Raw genomic sequence first — 18,216 nt, forward strand, 5'->3', positions numbered from 1 at the left:
CATCAATGGCGGATCTGATTGTTACTTGCTCATTCGTTCGAGTTCTTGCAGAATAAGGTGTTTTCTATTCTGTAATTCATAGATTACTGTTCTTAGATTCAATTCTTTATCTGTTCATTGTTGTTCGCTTGTCAAAATGGGAGAGAATGCTTGGAATATTCATAATCGAGGATCAACAAATGATCAATCGAGTATATTCTATATTCATCCTTCTGATTCTAGTACTTCACAAATTGTTTCTGTGAAATTCAATGGTACTAGTTTTACTAATTGGCAACGATCAATGTTATTGAGTTTGTCTGTTAAAACAAACTCGGATTTGTTGATGGTTCCGTTCCTAAACCTGCTGCAAATTCACCGGATCTCAAAGCTTGGGATCGATGTAATGATCTGGTTTGTGCTTTGTTGTTGTCTAATTTGGATGAGACAATTGCTCAAAGTGTTCTGTACTTCAAAACTGGTGTTGAAATTTGGAGTGATCTTAATGAGCGGTTTGGATATACGTCCATGGCGCAATTGTATGCTATTGAGCAACAATTAACTGATTTGAAGCAAGGTTCTAAGTCAATTTCTGCTTTCTTCACTGAGATCAAATCTTTATGGGATGCATTGAATGATGCAGATCCATTACCAGCTTGTGAGTGTGGAAAATGCACTTGTAATGTTACACTTAAGGTGTTAAAAAAGCAACAGAATCACCAGCTTATACAGTTTATGATGAAACTGGGAGATCAGTTTTCCGGAATTAGGGGCAATGTGCTTATGCAACAGTCTCTACCTAATCTTGCTGCTATTTTTAGGATGTTCTCACAGGAAGAGAGACATCAAGAAATTGCAAGTATGTCTTCTAACACTGAGTCATTGGCTTGCTTGGCCAATAACAATTTGGGAAATAGACAGTCTCATTCTCAGAAGCAACAGTTTAACAACACTGGCACCAAGAAAGTTTCCAAATATTTTTGCACTCACTGCAAAATTCCAGGCCACAGTGTTGAAAGGTGCTTTAAGGTGCATGGCTATCCACCTGGATTCAAGGGCTTCAAAGACAAGAAAGTTGCTGCTGCAGTTTCTTGTGCTAATTCTGATGAGTCTGCTCCCATCACTATGGCTCAGTATAATCATCTGCTTAATATGATTAATAACAATGGTTCCACTACTGCAGGAACAGTGTCAGTGTCCACTTCTCAGAACAATACTGATCATCATGCCTTACTAGCAGGTAAATTTTGTATGTTATCTGATCATCATCATACTGTTGGTTGGCTTATTGACAGTGGAGCAACTGATCATATTTGCTCTAATTTGACTGATTTTATCAACTACAAATTAGTTGATCCTGGTGAGTTCATTACCATTCCTAATGGTAAGCAAGTTCCAGTTAAGCATATGGGAACAGTTTGTCTAAATGAAAACATTATACTCAATAATGTTCTTCATGTTCCTGAATTTCAGTTTAATCTGTTATCTGTTCAAAGATTGTGTACAGATTTGGATTGTAAAGTCTTCTTTACAAAGACTGAGTGTATATTACAGGACCTTTCACAGAGCAGCTGTCAGATAGTTCTTGGTAATCTTCAAGGAGGACTGTATAGTATCAACAATGTTGGAAGATCTTTTGCAGACAAAACATGTAATGTAGCTGTTGCAGATGCCAAGCTGTGGCATATAAGATTTGGTCATCTACCATTTGACAGACTCAAGCTAGTGTTACCTCAAGTTGATTCTTCTCATAGTGATGTTCTTTGTCAAGTTTGTCCTCTAGCAAAACAAACTAGAAACAATTTTCCACATAGTAGTATCAAGACACAGAAATGTTTTGAGTTGATTCATATAGACATCTGGGGTCCTTAACAAGAAAAATCTACTACTGGTTGTACACATTTTTTGACAATTGTTGATGATTACAGTAGATTTACATGGATTCATTTGCTTAAGCACAAATCTGATTGTGTTTCTATTTTAAGCAATTTTTTCCAGTATGTTTTTAATAAATTTGGCACAACTGTCAAAATGGTGAGATCAGACAATGCTAAAGAATTCTGTCTTGGTGAATTGAAGAAATTGTTTGAACAAAAGGGTATTTCCCATCAGACTAGTTGTAGCTACACTCCTCAACAGAATGGAGTAGTAGAGAGGAAACATAGATCTCTTCTTGAGACTGCAAGAGCTTTATACTTTCAGTCCAAAGTTCCTTCTAAATACTGGGGAGAGTGTGTATTATGTGCAACTTATCTGATTAATAGAATGCCTTTGCAGAGCATTTCTAATGACACACCATATTTCAGACTGTATAAAGAAAATCCAGATCTCACTAATCTGAAATCTTTTGGATGCTTGTGCTTTGTGTCCACTCTTGCTGTCAATAGAGGGAAGTTTGATGCCAGGGCTGCAAAGTGTGTATTCATTGGATATTCTCCTTCACAGAAAGGATATAAGGTTTTGAATTTGACCACTGGTCAGATTAGTATGTCAAGAGATTTGATTTTTCATGAAAGTCATTTCCCTTTTCGTAATGAATTGACAACAAGTCAGACACAGAATTTCTATCTTCCTAAGATCACTATTCATGGTGATTTTTCAACTGACTTTGTACCTGATGTGTTACATGAAGAAAATACCAACAGTGAAGGTAATAATACTCATCCTGAAATGTCTGAGATGCATGCTTCTTCACAATTTTCTTCTGGTGAATCTTATTCACATGAATCCAATTCACCTAATACATTTAAGGTGCATGGCTATCCACCTGGATTCAAGGGCTTCAAAGACAAGAAAGTTGCTGCTGCAGTTTCTTGTGCTAATTCTGATGAGTCTGCTCCCATCACTATGGCTCAGTATAATCATCTGCTTAATATGATTAATAACAATGGTTCCACTACTGCAGGAACAGTGTCAGTGTCCACTTCTCAGAACAATACTGATCATCATGCCTTACTAGCAGGTAAATTTTGTATGTTATCTGATCATCATCATACTGTTGGTTGGCTTATTGACAGTGGAGCAACTGATCATATTTGCTCTAATTTGACTGATTTTATCAACTACAAATTAGTTGATCCTGGTGAGTTCATTACCATTCCTAATGGTAAGCAAGTTCCAGTTAAGCATATGGGAACAGTTTGTCTAAATGAAAACATTATACTCAATAATGTTCTTCATGTTCCTGAATTTCAGTTTAATCTGTTATCTGTTCAAAGATTGTGTACAGATTTGGATTGTAAAGTCTTCTTTACAAAGACTGAGTGTATATTACAGGACCTTTCACAGAGCAGCTGTCAGATAGTTCTTGGTAATCTTCAAGGAGGACTGTATAGTATCAACAATGTTGGAAGATCTTTTGCAGACAAAACATGTAATGTAGCTGTTGCAGATGCCAAGCTGTGGCATATAAGATTTGGTCATCTACCATTTGACAGACTCAAGCTAGTGTTACCTCAAGTTGATTCTTCTCATAGTGATGTTCTTTGTCAAGTTTGTCCTCTAGCAAAACAAACTAGAAACAATTTTCCACATAGTAGTATCAAGACACAGAAATGTTTTGAGTTGATTCATATAGACATCTGGGGTCCTTAACAAGAAAAATCTACTACTGGTTGTACACATTTTTTGACAATTGTTGATGATTACAGTAGATTTACATGGATTCATTTGCTTAAGCACAAATCTGATTGTGTTTCTATTTTAAGCAATTTTTTCCAGTATGTTTTTAATAAATTTGGCACAACTGTCAAAATGGTGAGATCAGACAATGCTAAAGAATTCTGTCTTGGTGAATTGAAGAAATTGTTTGAACAAAAGGGTATTTCCCATCAGACTAGTTGTAGCTACACTCCTCAACAGAATGGAGTAGTAGAGAGGAAACATAGATCTCTTCTTGAGACTGCAAGAGCTTTATACTTTCAGTCCAAAGTTCCTTCTAAATACTGGGGAGAGTGTGTATTATGTGCAACTTATCTGATTAATAGAATGCCTTTGCAGAGCATTTCTAATGACACACCATATTTCAGACTGTATAAAGAAAATCCAGATCTCACTAATCTGAAATCTTTTGGATGCTTGTGCTTTGTGTCCACTCTTGCTGTCAATAGAGGGAAGTTTGATGCCAGGGCTGCAAAGTGTGTATTCATTGGATATTCTCCTTCACAGAAAGGATATAAGGTTTTGAATTTGACCACTGGTCAGATTAGTATGTCAAGAGATTTGATTTTTCATGAAAGTCATTTCCCTTTTCGTAATGAATTGACAACAAGTCAGACACAGAATTTCTATCTTCCTAAGATCACTATTCATGGTGATTTTTCAACTGACTTTGTACCTGATGTGTTACATGAAGAAAATACCAACAGTGAAGGTAATAATACTCATCCTGAAATGTCTGAGATGCATGCTTCTTCACAATTTTCTTCTGGTGAATCTTATTCACATGAATCCAATTCACCTAATACATCACATGACTCCAACTTAGTGGATATGAGTCAGTCAGCTGATGTTCCTGAAGTAAGAAGGTCTTCAAGACAACACAAGCCACCTGCATATCTGGATTCTTATCAATGTCATTCCAGTATTGTTTCTTCTCATTGGTGCAATCTGGTACAACACCAACCTTCTTCTTCCTTGTGTACTTTGACTGAGCCTAAATCTTATGCAGAAGCAGCTAGTAACCCTCTGTGGTATGATGCTATTCAAAATGAGCTTAATGCTTTGCATAAAAATAATACTTGGGAATTAGTACCATTGCCACCAGGAAAGAAGGCTATTGGATCCAGATGGGTGTATAAAGTGAAACTCAAAGCTGATGGCAGTTTAGATAAATGTAAAGCCAGACTTGTGGCAAAGGGTTTCAATCAGAAATATGGAATAGATTATGAAGAGACCTTCTCTCCTGTTGTTAAGATGGGACCTATCAGGATTTTACTTGCTTTGGCAGCCAGCAAACATTGGCCTGTATTTCAGTTGGATGTGAATAATGCTTTCTTGCATGGAGACCTAATTGAAGAAGTTTATATGACTGTGCCTGAAGGAATTCCCAATCCACATAATTTAGTATGCTTGCTAAAAAATTCATCTATGGGCTGAAACAAGCATCTAGGATGTGGAATGCCAAGTTGGTAGCAGAATTACTCAGTCAAGGATTTATACAAAGCAAGAATGATTATAGTTTGTTTGTCAGAAATAAAGATGGAAAGATCTGCATAGCAGCTGTCTATATGGATGATGTTTTGTTAACTTGAACTGATAGTGCTGGTATACAATCTCTCAATACTCATATTGATGCTTTATTTAGTATCAAAGATTTGGGAACAGTACATTACTTTTTGGGAATAGAGATTGATTATACCAATAATGGCTTCATTCTAAGTCAAAGAAAGTTTGCCAGAGAATTGCTGAAAGCTGCAGACTGTGATGTATCAAAATCTGTAGTTACTCCATTGCCAGTACATCTTAAACTCAGTAAATCAGATGGTGATTTAATTGACAACCCTGAGAAGTACAGGTCCCTAGTAGGGAAATTGAATTACCTAACAAATACAAGGCCTGACTTGGCCTATGTGGTACAGACCTTGAGTCAATTCATGAATGAACCAAAGACTACTCATTGGTCATCTTTAGAACACACTCTAAAGTATGTGAATTCAACTTTACATCAAGGATTTTTGTTGAACTCTTCAGACAATTTGAAGCTCCAAGCTTTCTCAGATGCAGATTGGGCTTCTTGTCCAGATTCAAGAAGGAGTATCACTGGATATATACTTCTGTTTGGTAACTCTCCAGTTACTTGGAAGTCAAAGAAACAGCCTACAGTGTCTAAATCTTCATCTGAGGCTGAGTACAGAGCTATGGCAGCTGCTGCATCTGAGGTTACTTGGGCAGTTAGGTTACTTGAAGATTTGGGTGTTACTGAATTAAAACCAGTCACTCTACATTGTGACAATCAAAGTGCTTTGTATATAGCCAAGAATCTTGTTTTTCATGAAAGAACTAAGCACATAGAGCTTGATTGCCACTTCACTAGAGATAAGGTCTTAGAAGCTTTACTTCAGCTGACTTATCTTCCAACTAAATCCCAGCTTGCTGATGTGTTCACCAAGGTTTCACCTTCTGTCCAATTCAATTCTCTATTAACCAAGTTAGGAGTTTGTTCCTCAGACACTCCTAACTTGAGGGGGGATGTTGAGAATCCAGCTCATGGACAAAGGTGCAAGGCTGCATCAAACTACAAGAATGATCCAGAATGTTCAGATGATGTCAAGTTGCCACCCTGATTCTGTTAGTTAGTTAGTCTGTTACAAAACAGAATATGGTGTACATGATTCTGTTAGTTATTCAGTTAGTTGGTATCCATTCTGTTAGTGTGTGAGCTGTAGTATAAGAAGACTGGAAGTAGCAAAGTTGTAGCTTAAGAATTCTATTTTCCTTCTTCTATTCTCTCTCTGCAAAATAGCTTAACAGTTCTTGTAATCTCTGTAGTTCATTTCAGTAATACATTGCAAGCTTTAGTGTTCAATATACAAGTATTCATCTACAAACTTTATCTGAAAATAAGAATCAAGTCAATGGCATTCATATTACCTGTTTCTCCAGCAATTTATGCTCCGTACAAAAAATCTGCAAAGTCCTGGTACACCTGTTCCCCTCTTCACTGATGTTCTACTCCTTATTCCCAGACTGTCCTAAGAGAATGTAGAGGATAGAGGCGCTTCACCTTTCTTTTTTCGTTCAAAAATACTTATATCAGCGGACATGGATAGCCTAAGGGTCGTAGATTGATTAGAGCCTATGTTTAACATACTCGTTGCTTCTTGTTTGTGATTTGCCAAGTCTCGAGCCAACGACTTTCCAAAGATTTATGGGAGTCTTGTATCGTTAAAGAATAATAAAATTTAAATCTTATATCATCAAAGGATCACTAAATCTGAGTAGTATCACAAATAAAAAAATTGAGTACAACTGACCGCTATTACTGGTAAATGTAAAACTAACTTCATATTACTAATGGAATTTGGCCCTCTTATTGAGAATTTAGAAATCCAGACCTTTATCAAACAATCATTTTAACATTTAAACCCAACTTGTTGAACTATTACATGAATCTGATAAGAATGAATCAGATGCAGGACATAGGAGTACCCGTGTAATGATCTGCAAAACTTATTAATTTGATTGATGAATATGTAAATGTATTGCATGTAACTCCACTTGATTTAATAGATTCAGTTGTTTTTTCCTCAGATATTTTTTTGGTTGAGGAGTTGTGTCAACACTTGCTTTTGTAGTATCTGCATAGGGCCGTCCGAGACTTTTTTGAGAGCCTGTGCTAACTTTAAGAATGAGACTCTTCCAAATGACAAAACAAAATTTTAATATATTTAAAATAACAAGATATCATAAACAAAATTGTACTACTACAACTGAAAAATTGTTTGTTTTTTGGATAGTTAGACTTAAATATGTGTGTGGCCGTGTGGCCTGTGGGAACCGTTCCAAACCGAGAAGTAATTGGGTTTGTTTTTTATTAACCCGAATAGATTGGGTTGGGTCAGGGTTTTTAATTTTTTAACCCGCACCCAACCCAACCCAACCCAACCCGTTTAAAATAACATAGTATGTTTATGTGTTCTATTAATAACTGTCATTGCTATTTAACAATGCAAACACAGTGTTAGATTATAGAAGGGGGTTAAATAAAATCTATTGCAATTTTCAAATTCTTTTCACAGATTGTATTCAAGAAGTAAGAACAAATAATATAAAATAAAAATTAAGAATCACAAGCTTTCAAAATTTCTGGTCGATTGTTTTGATCCACCTGAGGATTTTTTATATTGAAGAAATCTCAAGTAAAATTACTTGGCTGCTTACAAGTTGGAAGTGCTAACCTTTACAGATTTTTCTGCGAGAGGTCTTGCGCTTCTCAGAAAATTCAACTTGAAAGATACAAACAAGAGAATATATAACTTGGTATATAAACCCAAGAAAAGTCTATTTTCTATTCTACAAAATACTAGCTGCTATCCTATCAACTTTCTTCGACAAGGATGTATTTGAATTTGGTTGCTCTATGTTGTGTATCTTATGTTCTGTTTTATGATTCTAGGTTTCCAACTCATTTGGTAGTTTTCTGCTTAATTCTTATGACTTGTTTTTTTTTTTCACAATTCTTATGAATTGTTTTTTGAAATGACGCAGCTATCAGGAACTGGAAGGGTGTATTTGAACTTGTTATGTGCATTACCTTGAAGAATGTATTTGAACTTGGTATGTGCATTATGAAATGTTTCCGAAAATAAGTCAACTGCTGAAAAAAGAAATCAGAGCCTATATTTTACTGGGATAATTAATTTATACGTCCTTGAACTTTGGCCCATTTTTGATTCGTGTCCTTGAACTAAATTTGTCAATTTATGCATCCTCAAACTTTGTAAATTTCCAATTCAGGTCCCTCCGTCAGTTTTTGACTAACAGAAGTTAGTAATTAGGGTTATGAATTTGGGGGTTTTCGACTCGTTAATGGATTGTTGAAATTAATGGTATGGGAAGTTTCGGGAGGTCAAACCGAAGGGATTCATGTAGGTTTCAATGGCGGAGGATTGCCGGAATGATGGCCGGAATCAATGGCCATTTTCCGGCCGGCGGAGACATTGCCATCATTCTGGCAATCCTCCATCATTGAAACCTACATTAATCTGTTCGGTTTGACCTCCCGAAACTTCCCATACCATCAATTTCATCAATCCATGAACGAATCGAAAACCCTCAAATTGAAAACCCTAATTGACTAACTTCCGTTAGTCAAAAACTGACAGAAGGACCTGAATTGGAAATTTATAAAGTTTGAGGATGCGTAAATTGACAAACTTAGTTCAAGGACGCGAATAAAAAATGGGCCAAAGTTCAAGGACGTATAAATTAATTATCCCGTATTTTACTTGTTTAAAGGACATTAATTTATGCAAACTTCATACTCTTGAATAATTATAGCCAGCCATAAGATAAATAAGTTAAAGAACAGAAAATCACAAAGTCTACTTTCATTCCATTTTAAATGTATCGATATTCTTTGTTCAACTGTATAAGTATTCAAAAATTTACAGATCAATCATTACAAGAGCAGCCTCGCAAGGGAGGGGTGAAGAAAGAAAAAAACAAACAATCAATTAAATGATAATATGAATCTACGACCCTGGCAAATTAATCTATGAGACTAATCAGCTACCTTAACAAGGGTCAAAATAATCGGAACTAAATCTGTGTTGAAGGCCTGCACTGCCACCAGATCATGAGAACAAATAATATTTGCAAGTCCTTGCTGAATGCTGACTATCAAAATGCACAACAGAAATAATCACATGTTCACTTGTGTGTAATGCAATTCTATACATCCAATTTCTTAGGATCCCGCCAGTGAGTCAGAGTTTTAGACAATAAACCAAGAATTGAGATTTTTGCCGGAGCTCCTCTCCTTCCATATAAATGTTTTCCTCCCAAATCTGTAAATTTAGGACCCTTGTCCTTGCTTCTTTCAATCTGCCAAAAACCATTATTCATTTTGTTAAAAACCATAATCAAAACTTCCGTTCACGTCCTAACAAAAAAAAAAATCTGTTCACGAGTGCTTAGTTCTTGCAAAGAAAATTAAGAACTCAATAAACCAACAAAAGTAAATACCAGTACTAATATACCAATAGAAAGAAAAGTGGTCATTATTATTGTTATTATTAAGTGATTTTTTTAGATGGAATTTGTAAGTGAATTAGAATAACAAAGTTTTTTTCCCAGATTTTAGACAGGAAACTTCAGTATAACAATAACCAATAAGGTGAAAGTTTATAAGCACAAAATAACATGCCTTGTGTATTTTCCCATTCTTCAAGTGGTACCGAATACCAGACCAATTGATTGACTGAGAAAAATGAGAACGCATTGCAGAAAAGGGATATAAGAAATTGTCCACCAGCATTGCAACGAACACCTGTTAGTACATTCATCAATGCCTCCCAGTGCACCAACAAATTGTTTTAAGGGATAATCAAGTATGTAATTCGCTTAGAAATTGCATGCATGTATAAAAGTTTCTAAAGATCTTACAAGGGCCCAATTATAAGAAGCAAGCGAGAGTGAAGGCGCCTCTGGAGATAACATGTTGCATAGCTGAACTTCTATTCTTGTCAAGTTCCACATTGAAAGAAGTTCTATGACTGTACATAATGCTTGGAGCCCAACCAATAACAACCCTGGGAAAATATATACCAAGTAAAGTACATTTAAATAAATAATATATATATATATATATATATATATATATTGCCAATAATAATTCTGTATCATGTACAAGTCAAAACACTGGCAACTGCCGCTTTAATCAAGATCACATTTATAAACATATAATAGTATTGGAGAAACTAGAATCAAGAAAAAGACATAGGCTTGTCTTCGAATACAAACCATTTCATTTAGTAAAATGAAACAACACAAATGATTTTAGCCTACAAACTAAGGTCAATAGTGTTCATATGTTTAAATTTTAATCAATTGCAAATATGTTTTGGTGAGCCAAGTATTTTTCTTTTTCTTTTTTTTCTATTTTCTGTATTCAGGATATTTTGGTAAATCCTAATTATATTTTTAGTGCATCTATAGTCAATATTGGTGAATTCTAGAGCTTGTATGGTTTGTACGTTAAGAATTTTGTAGAGGAGCATGGCCCTAATTATATACATGTAAGACATGATATTTCCATTTTAATGACTCTTATTGATAATAGGCCTTCAACTAAGTTCAACACCCGAAGCAAACTCCCATCACATGTTTAGTTATTCCCAGAAGAACTATACACTGTTGTAGTTGGTGGTCACAATATACTACTACAGTCAGAGTTACTGTGAGGAAAAACTAGATGAAAGTTATATAGGTCGAGTACGTTACACCCACGGACTGGTAGTGTCTTCAAAATGCATAGTGAAGTCAATAGCCAAAGTCTGTAGGAGTATTAAGCAAATAGAATACACTATTTGCATCAGACAACCTACCTAAAAATAAGTAGAAGTGTTCTCACCAGCAGAAGTGAAGTCTGTTTCTTCCAGCAAATAATCCGCAAAATAGTATCTTAGTGCTGCTGCAATATGAATCAGTGTCATAATATACGGTGCCACAAATCCCCAAGATAGGTAGAAGTGAACAGAAAATAATGCACGGTTCATTATCCAATTCGCATGTGTTGTGTATGACTCCAAAACAAAGGTTTGCTTCCTCAAGTAATTCCAATACCTTTAACAAAATCGAAACAGTTCATAGGAGATTTAGTATATCAAGATGTAAATGACTTTTTATTAAGAGAACAATGGAAAATGTGTGCTCTACAAACCTTGAAAAATTAAGATCAGTAGCAAGAGGATGGGGGAAAACAGCAACTGGCGGGGATGTAATGAGCCTCTTATGTGCCCCTAAAAATAGAACGATGACATCTATCAGGAAAGTAGCTCAATCCCTACAAATGCATGTCAGTATCCATATTTTCCAGAATGTTTAACATTACTAAATAAACGAACTTAAAATATACAGCTACTCAAAGGCGCCATCTGTTTACAAGGCTGCTAAACACAACTAGTGTCAACTGTCAAGTGCAATCATCAAATCAATCGTTAATCACCGGATAGCAGATAGCTCATCAGGATCTCAATTAGTTTTGAAAAATAGAATAATTACTACAGAAACCTTTAAGTTTAAAGGTTAAAACAATTAAACTATACTTGAACGGTCGTGACGAGAATGTGATGCTGGACCACAGGCATGCAAGATTAAAATATCAGATACCATACAAAGATCACAAAAGAATACAGAAGACTTAATAAAAGGTATCAAGATTATGTGCAGTGATACTTATAGTATAAATGTGATTTTGTTTATATGATCCATTTTGCATGTGGGAATGCTAAAATGTCCCAAATCCCAGTGTATATATACTTAGGATGGTTATAAATCTATACGTTATAACAATATAAAGGACTTCCAATTTGCACTAGTTACAAACTTTTGGAAATAAGAGTTTGTTTTGAAGACACGTCGTCATGCTAGCCATTAGTTTACAGAATACACGAAAATTTCAATCGTATAATTCCTAGAGTTGTGGACATGAGAGTTTTCACGTATTTTCAGCAATTATTTTTATTGTCGATCTATGAATTCTTAAACTGACTTCAAGATTCATACTGAAAATTAAGCCAACATAACTTGGTTGTCACTTGTAAGAATAATTTTGATGATTTTAGGGGAAGGTCAAGTGATTCTTAATTGGTGAAATTTAAAAAGAAAAAAGTATTGAAGCCAGTCTATGATGATGTGTTTGTCAGAGACTCAGATGCGTTACCCGCTATAGCAGCAAGAGTCATATCATCAGAATAACCGCCATCACGGAGTCCTGAAACCACACCATGTCGATCTGTTCTAAAATCATCTGAATGCATCTGAAAAAGAATTTCCCCTAAGCACGACAGTAAATAGCAGGTATAAATTATATGAACTACAATGTTGAGCAGAATTAACTTGCCATCATGCATCCTCCCCACAAAAAGAATGTCCTACCACCAGTAGCAAATCCCATTGAACAGGGCTGCAGCAAATTTAAGAATGTGTCTAACTTTAAGCATATTACAATTCAAATTGTTTATATACAAGCAGAAACAAGCCAGTTATCAATATACAGCACGTTATAAAAAGGCACAGGTTACATAATATTAGAATTGAAGTGACAAAATCCAACCCTTGCATGTTGAAGTCTCTCAGTAAACATGTCATAATATCTAATAGTTGAACATGTCTCAGGACTCTGAGCAACAAAAGAACACATGAATCACAACTTTAAGTTCCACCTAATGAACACATTAATTCCCAAGAGCTGTCTTCGACATATTATGCAACATAGATGATAACACAGCCTCAAAATGCATAGAATCTAATAATTATAAATTCAAATCCCATCACCCTCAACAAATACACCATTTAAATTACAACTCTATAAGAAAATTGAGTAATAATGACATACTGGGTACAAGTGTTTGTGTGTGCATGTGCAAGTGTGTGCAGACTAACTATAGAACCCAAGGTACTAGATGGCAACATACCATGTGATATTCATAGATACAGTAACTTCCCAAACTTCCAGATGGTAAATCAAGAGGGTATCCTGTTTGGATAAATATCTGCACAACATGTCCAAGCAGAATATAATATAAGAAAATGGAAGCAGATTAGGATGATATCCATGGAAACCTTTTTGCTTACTTTTATTTTTCGGGGGGATTATGAATGATTAATGCCAATGATAGCAGGATTAACAAACCTCAGGATTCTTTTCCATCTCTGCAGTTAGGGCTCCAATGGAGCCTGGATGCAGCTTAACATCATCATCCAGAAACAGCACATACTTGCTGTCCTTGTGCATTCTCTCTACCCCAACCTGTACAATGCAGAATGATTGCATAAGTAGCCGTAATAAGCTAACTCTGAATTTACAGTATACAAACATCATGTCCACGGACACGGAGTAGTACAAGCAAGTAAATGATTTAAGTCCAAATGCATTACATTTAAGGTTATAACAGTTTCTGTTATGACATGCCTGAATAAATTTTTATGCCTTTGTTTTTGGGATGGATAGCTATAGTCTTGCCTTTTCATAAAATGCACTTGGCATGCCTTCTATTTCTTGTTCCTTTATTCTTTACTACTCTTGTTCTATTTAATACAATCCAGGAGTCTCTATGGAAACAGCCTAGCAGAATAGAGGTAAGGTCTGCATACGTCTTACCCTCCACAGACCCTGCTCTACAAGCGGGATCTACTGGGTATGTTTGCTTTGGTTTAGTTTTTTTTTATGTAATTATGTCATGCCTCAATAACTGTTAAGAACTGTATAATATGAGACGATTAATGACATAAGCGAGCTGATGTCATTAAGTTCACTTCATCAATTGTTACAAGAGTTCTGAGCAAGATTTGTTTTCTCAAGAAAAAGAGGCTATGCCTCAGTATAATAGACACATTACAAGTGTTAATTATAATATATATATACACACACACACACACAAAGTTCTCTGCCTCTATCCTTTCTCACTTTACTGACTAATTCCCTTCAATATTTTATGTTTTCTCATACTTTGTAAAAGGGCTGTCAGCTTTTCAAGGAGCATGTATTACGGATCCGGTACTTACCAACTGATTGTGAATTTTTTGACTGCAAGTTGTTGATGGGCCAGCAACAATAACCTTTGCATCAACATCATCCTAAAGACATATAACCAAGTCAGAAATTAAACATTGAAATATATATATATAAATTTCAATCTCGCAATTGAATCTTAGATAATTATCTAGAATTCAGTAATATATTAGAATCAGCTAAGATGTAGTAAGTACATGTCATTGCACAATATGTCACAAAATCTGCATCAAGAGTGCAGATGCCGAAATTCAAGCACACATAATCTACAAAATTTGTTTTAAGTGCTTGTCTCCTACATTCAGCAATTGTTAAATACATTTAGCCTCATACTCACAGGACCATCAAAATTTTCATGCATAAACCATCTTCATAAAGCTAAAGTTTCAGTGCATTGTAATAAATCGCAAAAGCAAAAGGTAAATACAACAAATGCCACTTGGCCATATATACCCAGCAAATATTTTCCAAAAATTCATGTCTTTTAGCAACATTTCTGCTACATCTACTCCAACAGTTCAACAATAAAGAAATGGATTTTTCAATCCAAACTATGATTCATCAAATATCTAGAGTAAATGTAATATACCTTAAAGTCAGATAGTAAATGAGATACAGCATGATAAGCTGGGTCTTCTGTGCTATCGACCATAAAAAGGAATTCCAGGGGACCACCATATAAGGATGTAATCTGCATTTAGTACCCGTTGATCCAGACAAATAATTAGTTTACATATATACACGTGTTGTTTAAGAGATTGTTTAGAGGACAACATGATCACCTTGACACAAATTTATCTAACATTTAAAAGATAGCAACATGTTGCAAAAAACAAACTCCCTTTTCGTCAAAAGTCAACAACTACAACTGGTTTATGAGCTTCTTACCTTTCAAGTTCTAAAGTTGCATAGATATCAGGAAAAAAGGTTTTAGCCAGGCAGGGGAAGTAATCGGGAACCTTTTTATTACAAAGCACGTCAAAAAGTCTCTGCAACCTTTATATATCTAGTTTGCTGATGTAAATCACCACAACTTGTCAATAATGCCAAGAATGACAGGCCTTGTTTGGTATCCATAATAAACATTTCTTTCTACATATGTGAAAGTTTCAAATAAAAAAAAAATTTGTTACTTCTCTAATTCTTTTTGGTGGCAATTGGCATTGTAAACCTTGTGATGAGATATTACACACACACACAGGACTCCATACATTTACAGAAATACAATCTAGTGATCTACGTGTTCCGTAATAATGACGATCTGATGCAATAAAGGCACATTCCAACTTGTTCGGACATTACTCAAGTCAAACTACAGCAAAATAGACTGTTGAGCAAATAAATACAACAAAGACTTAAAAGTTTCAGTGACTCGGAAAGAATTGCTGGCCCATACCTGAGTTCTCCAGTTGTGCAGATTATGCTCACCAAACCCTTTTAATGGCATAACAACTGTCACTCTGGGCAAGTTGACCTGCTTTGAATGCTCAAATTCATTGATATCATGATAAAGAAAAGCCAAGCTATTGCCATCTTTCATACGATTCTTCATAGTTCTTATCTCTCTATTCCTGTGAGAATTAGAAAAAGTCCAACTCCTTCAGTTCAAGAGTCTTTACTTTTGTGATCAATTCAAATCATCAAAAAGACAAATGAGTTAACATAACCACTGGACAAGATAGTACAACATCAGATATTTGAACCTGACATAAGCAGCACATGCCCATCCTATAGCGAGGAGTGAGCAAATCACATATCCCTGCAGCACCAGAAACATCTCAATCATCAGATAGGAGTAACTGATCATGCACTCCCTTAAAAATGGAACTTAAACAAGTAGATAGGCCAAGTGGACTCTAAATGTGCAATTGAACAAGAAAACACTGAAGCGCATTCTAATAACAAAGCTGGACTCTAGTGATGCAGCTGGCCAAGATAACATAAAGCACATTATTTTTTCTTTTGCTAAGTAGAAGCACATTCATTGACAAGCCCTATCTAACTCTTGGGACTACACAGTAAAAGCACTCTAGTCTTCTATCTTTCAAATTGCTGGTCAAAATTTCGAAATCACATGGAGTTTAGTATGTATGAAGACCTTATGTCTACTCATAAAAGTAGAGAGGTTGTTCTGCAAAGATCCTCAGCTTGCACAGGGCAAAAGCATTGATAAAATACACAAGTTAGAAAACCAGATAAAAGACAAGAAAAACATACTTATATATCATGCATCAGAATAACGGATTACAAGCATGCAAAATATATTGGAAAATATTTTTAAAATACAATACACTAAACCAAACTAACACAGAGACATAAAAGCCCAAAAAGAACCTAAACCATTACCCTATCGCTAAACCCAAAACTCCCAACTTCCGGTTGTTGAATCACCCAAACCTAAAGGAAAATCAGCAACTCAGATCCCGCATCTCAATAAACTCCTATCTAAGGCTCAGCTGCTCATTCTACTATCTACACATAACGCCTCTTATCCTCACCCCCTCAACCAACATATCTAGACACCGCTGATATTATGTATAAAGACAGTGCAAATACATTTCCATTGCAGCATCCTTATTTCAACACAATGTATTACCAGAAATAGTCAAATACCCATGTCAACATACCCCGTGCACTAGCCTACAGACGAATAACACCATTAAACCGCTACACCTCATAAAACCTCCATCGACGTGTAAAAATAAATTCAACCTCAATTAGCATATACTTCAATAATTCCAAACACTAGTCCAATTCACCAACTTTCCACTTTTGTTCTTGCCACAACACAACAATAAGTGATGTACATTACAATGCAACAATCAACATCCCCAAAAATCGACCCTCAAACACATAAAGTTCCAAACTTTACCACCTAAAACCCCATAACACAACCCAAAAACCCCACAAAACCAGAATTCAGATCCATCAATATCACCAAATCAAAATTCAAGAAAATCTTGAAAATTCTTGAAAATCACCATTACAAAATTGCACACTTCACCAACCTAAAAAAACACACACCCACTAAAACCCACAAGCAGAATTAAGGGGAAAACCTGGATCTGTACAAAAAGGCCAAGAGATGAAGCACAAGCTTTGCTAGCAGAAAAGAGAAACAAATCCAGTGAATTTAATGGAGACATTGCTGCTGCATCAATTTGGGGAGAGAGAGAGAGAGAGAGAGTATGTGCAAGTGTTTGTATTCTCTTTCTCTCAGAGAGATCACCAGAGAGAGAGAGGAGAAAAGGGGGAGAAAAGAGAGTGACCGCGTAATTTTATAATTCGAAGAAACAGAGAGATATGATGATGAGATTCTGTAATAAAGGTACTTAATTTTGAATGCTATAGTAATATTTTTTACTTAACTTGCTGCTAATCAAATTGAGTTGAATCAAGTTGAACTGGAAATGGATTCTTTTAATTCATTTCCTCCGTCCAATTGTTTACATTTCACATTAATATTGGTTTAAGAGCTCTTAAACTAATCATCATCCAGGAGTTTTTAGAAATTTTTGAAAATTTAAGAGCTACTTGTCTCTCATCTCTCGCCGAAAACATTTACTAACTCTTAATTTTTATTTATAAATATAATATTAAGTTCTCTAACTTTAATTCCAACATTTCTCTTTTTATACTTTTTCCTCTTATTTATATTAATAAAATATATTCTTGTACGCCCTCACTCTATCTCAAAAATTAAGATTTGAAAAACCGTCGTATTCATCTTTCAAGCTACTTGAGAGTGGAACCACTGGTTTCTTCTCCCGTAGAAAGCCCCAATCCTTTTGTTTTCTTTCATTTTCGGTGATTTCCTTTTAGTAAAACCCAGTTTTTTGGGTGGTTGTGTGTCTCTACTTTTAGAGTATATTTGGTTTGTCTCTCTTTGGAGTGATTTGTTATGTTTTTGTTTAATTATGTTTGGATTCATTTTATGTTAGATCTATTGAGAATGATTTTGTTGATGTTTTTTAGAATATGGAAAGCCCGCGTCAAATATC

At 35.3% G+C, this 18,216-nt stretch overlaps 2 protein-coding genes across 2 annotated transcripts; one reads left to right on the top strand and one right to left on the bottom strand.

Moving 5' to 3' along the window:
- The first annotated feature begins 5,090 nt into the window (after nt 1–5,090).
- On the top strand, nt 5,091–6,263 carry LOC108197959 (uncharacterized mitochondrial protein AtMg00810-like). Its single transcript, XM_017365694.1, has 2 exons — nt 5,091–5,221; nt 5,285–6,263. The coding sequence occupies exons 1-2, from the start codon at nt 5,091–5,093 to the stop codon at nt 6,261–6,263; spliced, it is 1,110 nt and encodes a 369-aa protein (XP_017221183.1).
- Nucleotides 6,264–9,014: 2,751 nt separating this feature from the next.
- Nucleotides 9,015–17,518, bottom strand: LOC108197086 (uncharacterized). The gene is made up of 14 exons (XM_017364577.2): nt 17,275–17,518; nt 15,919–15,974; nt 15,612–15,786; nt 14,805–14,906; nt 14,209–14,280; nt 13,337–13,453; nt 13,119–13,196; nt 12,545–12,607; nt 12,365–12,461; nt 11,363–11,441; nt 11,054–11,265; nt 10,087–10,232; nt 9,848–9,970; nt 9,015–9,525 (listed from the first exon to the last, which is right to left on the bottom strand). Exons 1-14 carry the CDS (start codon nt 17,359–17,361, stop codon nt 9,373–9,375), a joined length of 1,560 nt encoding a protein of 519 aa, XP_017220066.1. The 5' UTR covers nt 17,362–17,518; the 3' UTR covers nt 9,015–9,372.
- Between the last annotated feature and the right edge of the window lie 698 nt (nt 17,519–18,216).

This window comes from Daucus carota, chromosome 8 (assembly GCF_001625215.2).
Source record: "Daucus carota subsp. sativus chromosome 8, DH1 v3.0, whole genome shotgun sequence".
In the NCBI taxonomy this organism is placed as follows: domain Eukaryota; kingdom Viridiplantae; phylum Streptophyta; class Magnoliopsida; order Apiales; family Apiaceae; genus Daucus; species Daucus carota.